Source organism: Solanum lycopersicum, chromosome 1 (assembly GCF_036512215.1).
Source record: "Solanum lycopersicum chromosome 1, SLM_r2.1".
Classification (NCBI taxonomy): Eukaryota; Viridiplantae; Streptophyta; class Magnoliopsida; order Solanales; family Solanaceae; genus Solanum; species Solanum lycopersicum.
In genome coordinates, this window is record NC_090800.1 from 56229562 (window position 1) to 56236734 (window position 7173).

The following is a 7173-nucleotide window of genomic DNA, read 5'->3' on the forward strand; positions in this document are numbered from 1 at the left end:
TTTTAGTGATGGGACAATAGATGATATCAAAAACATAGAAGAAGTTCAGAGTTGGCCTAGACCCACGTCTCCAACAAATATCAGGAGTTTATTGGGTATGGCTGGCTATTATTAAAGGTTTGTTGAGGGGTTTTCATCTATCTCATCTACATTGACCAAGTTAACCAAGAATATAATTAAATTTCTATGGCATGAAGTTTGTGAGAAAAACTTTCTGTAGTTGAAGAAGAGGTTGAATTTTACTCCGATTTTGACCTTACCAGAGGGTACTCAAGGTTTTGTGGTGTACTGTGATGCATCAAGGGTTTTTTTGGGCTATGTGCTTATATGGAATGAAAAAGTTATAGGTTATGCCTCCAGATAGTTGAAGGTTCATCAGAAGAATTATCCAACCCATTACTTGGAGTTTGCTATTTTGGTATTCTCCTTGAACATATGGCGGCACTTCTTGTACGATGTTCATGTTGATATATTCACTGATCACAAGAGCCTATAATATGTGTTCACCCAAAAATAGCGAAATGTCAGACAAAAGAGGTGGTTAGGATTGGTCAAGGATTATGACATGAGTATTCCTTACCACCTAGGTAAGGCTAATGTTGTTGCTGATACTTTAAGCAGGTTATCCATGGAGAGACCACCCATGTTGAGGAAGAAAAGAGGGAGTTAGCCAACAAGTGTGCAGGCTTGCACCCCTGGGAGTCAGACTTATGGATTCCAAAGAAAGATTGGTAACTAATGGGGATGAATCATCACTAGTGTCAGAGGTGAATGAGAAGCAATACCAAGACCCCAATTTACTTGATATGAAGGCAAATGTTCATAACAAAAGAGTATTAGCTTTTGAACAAGGGGGATATGGTGTACTGAAGTACCAACGTAGATTATATGTACCTAGGATGGATGGGCTCCAAAAGAGGATCATAATGGAAGTTCATAGTTGTAGATATTTCATTAATCTGGGTTCCAGCAAGATGTACCGTTACTTGAGAGAGATATACTAGTAGGAAGGTATGAAGAAGGACATTGCTGAGCCTATTTCCAAGTGCCCTAATTGGCAACAAGTGAAAGTAGAACACCAAATTTCTGGAGGTTTGGCTCAGAATATAGAACATGCAGAATGGAAGTATGAGATGATTAATGTGTACTTTGTCATCGGGTTACCAAAGTATCACAGGCATCATGATTCGATTTGGGTGATTATCAATAGAATGACAGAATCAGCCAACTTTTTTGCTAGTAAAGACCACTTATTCGGCCGAGTATTATGCAAAGTAATACATTCAAGAGGTGGTGAAACTCCATGTTGTTCCAATTTAAATCATTTCAGATAGAGGTGCATAATTTATTGCTCAATTCTTGAAGTCCTTCCAGAAAGGTTTAGGTTTAATGGTGAACTTAAGCAATAGTTTCCACCCCCAAACGGATGGGCAAGCGGAGTGTACTATCTTGACCTTACAATACATGTTGAGAGCTTGTATGATTGATTTTAAGGGGAATTAAGATTATCACCTACCTCTCATTGAGTTTGCTTACAACAACAGTTACCATTTGGGCATCAAAATGACTTTATATGTGCTCTTTATGGGAGAAAATGCAGATGCGATATTGAGTGGATCGAATTCGGTAAAGCTGGGTTCATAAGAGCAGATCAAGTTCACCAAGCCATAGAGAAGGTGAAGGTGATTAAAGATAGATTTAAAATGGCATAGAGTCCTCAAAAGTCCTATACAGATTTTTGAACAAGGCCGTTAGAGTTTTAGGTAGATGATTGACTATACTTGAAAGTTTTATCCATGAAAGGTGTTATGAGATTTGGTAAAAAGGGGAAACTTACTCCCCGGTATATTGGACCTTATAGAATATCCAAGAGAATTGGCAATGTATCTTATGAGTTAGATCTACCACAAGAGTTAACAACAGTTTATCCTGTATTTCGTATCTCCATGTTGAAGAAGTGCATGGGTGATCCCTCATTAATTGTGACAACTAAAAATGTTGATATTAAGGATGGATTATCCAATGAGGACAGTACGGTTCAGATTTTAGATCAACAAGTTTGCAAATTCAGAACAAAGGAGGTTGCGTTTGTCAAGGTCCTTTGGGGGAATTAATTTGTTGAAGAAACAACTTGGGAAGCTGAAGAATATGAAAAAGAGATTTCCACATCTCTTAAAATCCAGAGAGAATATATTTGAAGATAATAAATCTCATCTCATTACTTTATGAACTATGAGTAAGCAAGTTATTACTTGCTTTTGATTGTTGATGTGAAACTTGAGGTGACAACTCTTAGCTTAGTGAAAGAAATCTCATTCGAAGAAAAATTTTCCAATGGGGGAGATATTGTAACATCTTGTAATTCGTAATAGCCTAGAATAAGCGAAGAAACCAAAACTTCACTTGTGGAAAGAAAAGGAAAAATCTGGAAAATTTCCTAAATCTAAGGAAATGAGTTTTTGGTCATTTTAAAATTGCAACAATTTCTATCTCAGAATGAGTTAGAGTGAGTTTTTTATATGGTTGGAAAGCCCTTGGAAATATATTTCCTACAGCACCGAGTTTTCACACTTTTGATATCATATGATGGAGATAAGCCTTTAGGAATTTGGGATTTTGAAGGAAGGAAAGTCCAATCAATATTTGAGGAATGGAAACTAGTGTTTTTACCCATTTATTTCCAAACTGGTTTTATGGGTTTCAGTGGGGTAAAAATAAGTTTTACTTCAAATTAGAGAAGTTCTTTTAAGGTTAGGGCTTGGAGAAAAGATAAGATAAGAAGGAGAAGAGAGAAAAGATCAAAGTTTTGCCAAGAATGCCAAGGTATTTTCAGTAGAATTCACCAAGGGTAATCCCTATCAAGGTATGGGATCTCATCCGTGTTGGGTTAAGTCATCTGCACGCCAATCGTAATTCAATTTAATAAGTGTAAAACTGATTACATGATTTGAAGTGAATTCTTGATAATCTCGTCGAATCCCTTTTTGGTTTAGTTTATTGCATGCCTATTGACGTTGATTAGTAGTATCCGATGTTACTATTGAGTTATATGGCTATTGAAGGCATTGATGATTCATGTGGGTTTGGGGATGAAGCCATGGATGATTATGCGATTTAGGGCCAGAGAGCAAGTTGAAATATTTTTCACATGCATCTAGGAAAGGTCATGCATCTCTCACTTGCAGTTCACCAAAAAAGGGCTTTAGTCAATTGGGACCTGGTGCGGCGCTCCACTTGTGCGCTAAGGCTGGCGCGATACGTCACTAGTGCGCCCGAGTCGACATTTATCGCCTAGTTTTTGCAGTTTAACCTTTTAAAACCTTCTAAGGTACATTAAAACCTTTTGATATTTTTAATTAATTCAAATGATTTTTAAACACCTAGAAATCACTAAAGAATGTGAATCATAACCTTGAATACAAACCAATTCAAGTAAAGTTAAGATCAAAGTAAAAGAAGTTAAGAGTTAAGTCTAAGAAGCATGTCAAAGTAAAGTTTCTTAAAATTTTCAAGATTCTTTATTAAATGTTTTAGCATCGTTTGAAGGCTCAAGTTAAAAGTCAGAGTAAAGAGTAAGAAGTTGAATTCCTTCCTTCAAGAAACACATTGGAACTAATTATTCCCTAAGAGTTTAGTCAAGCTCAAGATTTTGCAGTTAAGCAAAGAGTAACGAGTTGAGTTCTTATAGGGGAACTTAGTATTACCTAAAACCAGAGAAGAAGTTATTTTGTAAAACATATGATATAAGTACTTTGGAAGTAGTATTGAGCATCAATATGGGGATGCAAGTTCATATTAACTCAAGACCCCATACACTATGTAGCCAGCATGGACAGAAGAAGGATCATACTTTTTAGATGATTCCTCAGTTCTTTTTAGCATAGATTAGTGGATCCATTTAGTAGTTCAATAACCATAAAATTGGCAAGGTATAAGACAGTCCTCTTGAAACGTGAGGTAAGATTTTGTACCATCGCTTAGGCTCATAGTGATGGTTGTCGGTTAGAGAATCTCCCACAAAAACTATATTACTTTCATATATAAGTAAAGTTGAGTATGTTATTGCATTTTCTTTGACGAACTAAGTTATTTTACTATTTTACAATGCTTTATATGTATCGCATGAATTTTAGTTTGCTTTATATTAAGTTCAATAATTCATGAGTTGAGCAAAGCCAAGGTAAGTTTCTTCTTATTCCATTCAAGATTAAAGTTGTTGTTTTTCACTCCAACTCCCATACTCGTATGTTTAATGTACTGATACCAATTGGCCTGCACCATTTTATGATGTAGACGCATGTAATAAGGATCAGCATCCATCATCATGTTTATCGAGTTTGGGCATCCAGATTCAATGGTGGGCTTGTTTGAATCCGGATGTTTCTTTTATTGCTTTTAGGCTTTGCATTTATCGAATTTTTAGGGGTTAGTCACAACATTCATCTTAGTATTATAGAGGCTTCATATACAAATAGTCAGTTAGATAGTCCATTTGAGTCTCTATTTATTTACAGATATTTCATCATATGAGACTTAAATGCCACTTTGGCCAAGTTATTTTACTTTAAGTAATTATTAGAGAATGTTCTTTCTTATAACGAGCTAAGTCATCCGCTGAGTTAAGAAATACAAGCAAAGAGTTTTCTCAAGGCCAACAATGGTTACTGGGTGTCAGCTACGGCAAGGGTGTAGACTCGGGGCGTGAAAAAATGGGACGCTTGGTGCAACATTTCACCCTTGCACCAGAAGCGTCTCGCTCATTTGTTTCTTCGTTCTCATTCCGCACTTGGTCTGAGGTTGAATCATTTTTTTAATCCGTTCTTTGAATGCAAAGGGCGAAGAAAAAAAGAAGAAATATTTTTGTCCAAAAAAAAGAAACATGCGGTTTTCTTTCATCATATAATAATCCAGAAATTGCAAGTTCCTTTAATTATAGCTCGTATTTCTTATTTTATCCTAACTATCTAAACATCATAAATCCTCAAAATATCCTTCATACATCAAAATCATGTCTCTTAATTTCAGTCTTTTAAAAATTAAAGTAAAAAATAAGAGTGAAGTCTGAGAAACCTTTTTGAGTAACATTGAGATGATATTCTCAATCTTTTTAAACATGAATTAAAGCTTGATTTAAAAAGTTTGAGGATGAGAAGAGTTCATTTTTTAAAAATAAGAATAAGGGGACTAGGTATTTCCAGGTACGTAACATTTTGACATTTAAAATGAAAGAAACACTATTTCTAAATGATTTTATGAGGAGTGTTGAGCTTTATTTCTTTAAGAGAAATGTTTTGAGTAATCATCTAAAATTAACAAGGAGTAATGTGTTCTTTATATTTATCTGTATGTATATATATATATATATATATGTATGTATGTATATATATATATGTATATATATATATATGTATGTACGTATATATATATATATATATATATATACATATGTATGTATGTTTGTATGTATGTATACATATTACCAATATGGGGATGAGTTCGTACAACCCAACGTCCTCAGAAATCATGTATGTCAATGTAGGTAAAGTATCATACTTTTTATATCATTCCTTATTACTTTAAAGTATATCTTTGTGGATCCAAATAATTGTGGATGTCTTATACTCCTGCAAGGTCTAGGAGAGTTTTGGAAACGTGGACGGACGTTGTATCATCACATAGCTCATACTGATGGTTATCGGTTAGAGAATCTCAAACAAAAGTAAAAGATTCTATTATTGTATTTTTTAATACATTGAGGTATTCTCTATTGTTTTAGAAGTTCTCTTAATACTGCATCTTTATTTTTGCTTTTTTATCGAATTAAGTTGAGTATTTCTGAGTGGAGTTTATATGACATGAGGTGAGTTGAGATGATGTGAGTATGTTCTTCCTTTTTATCAGTTCAAGCTTATGTCTGTGTTTTAGCGTTCCTTTGTATGCTCATATGTTAAACATATTGGTGTCAATTATTATTCTTACTGATACTTGTTTTTTATATATATATATATATATATATATATATATATATATATATATATATTGTGTATGACGGCATAATGTTCTACTCGTTGATCATTTAGTGCTTTGACAATGTCGAACTATATTATAAATTGTCTTCTCTTATGCATTTTATGATTCTCTAAAAAAAACTAAACGCATAGTCCCATGACTGAAGTTATGCATCCTAACTTCTTCGCCGATAAAGCTAGAGTGTTTCATCACCTTATAAGAGTTGGACCAGCAATGAAGTTAAGAAATTGAAAGAACCCTGTTATGATAAATATTCCCTCCGTAGCTCAAGTTGTCTACTCGAGTAAACCAATCTAGATACATGTCTATTATAGGTTTGAACCTAGTAAAATTGGATTATTAATAAGGTTATCCTAGAAGACTCCACTTATTTTCATCATTTGTATTTCACTTTGTGAGCTTTGAAGTAAGACTTGGGTCCGTCTAGGACAAGTATCTCTTTTATTTAACCGCTTAGAACATTTTATGTGTTACACGAAAATGCATTTTTAGAAAGTCTCTATAAGTTGACTCATTTTAATGTGATTAGGATAATTAAAAAAAGTTTTTTTTTCAATTTTTATAAAATTAAAAATGGAGAAAACACAAAAATATTTTCATTTTTTAGAAGTTAGTATACATTTCTTATAAAATAAACAAAAGATTTTGCACTAAAATGAAAATAAATTTTATTTATATATATTTTGTAAAGTTAATAAAAAAATTCAAAATATTTTTCTTTTATAATACTTTGAAAATAATGTGTTTGTCATGTTTTTATACCATAATATTTTTTTAACTGTCCACTTTGGATTTGGATGAACTATGCGAACCTGATTCTCACCTTAATGAGATACCTACGCAGTCATATTTTGGTTAGGTGTTCTTTTTTTTTAAAAAAAGTTTTCATTCCTTCTTCAAAAATTCAAATAAAAAAGGAAAAAAATATAAGCTTTGCGTTATAAACATATTTTTATTGTAGTGAATGTCTAATTATAGGGAGTTCTTTTAGCATATGGTTAGGAATCCAACTTGGGGACAAAATTTGGTTTACCCGATATATAAAGGGGTTTTTCTTCATTATAAAGAAGATCTATGAATCCTGAATATACTTCAAGATTAATAAGAAGTCTTTTCTCTTTTTCCTACATTATTCTTCGCATT

General features: G+C 33.2%; 1 protein-coding gene across 1 annotated transcript; it reads left to right on the forward strand.

Annotated features, from left to right (window-relative positions):
* The first annotated feature begins 1013 nt into the window (after window positions 1-1013).
* On the forward strand, window positions 1014-2114 carry LOC138342860 (uncharacterized). Its single transcript, XM_069294679.1, has 3 exons — window positions 1014-1196; window positions 1545-1682; window positions 1827-2114. The coding sequence occupies exons 1-3, from the start codon at window positions 1014-1016 to the stop codon at window positions 2112-2114; spliced, it is 609 nt and encodes a 202-aa protein (XP_069150780.1).
* The last annotated feature ends 5059 nt before the right edge of the window (window positions 2115-7173 follow it).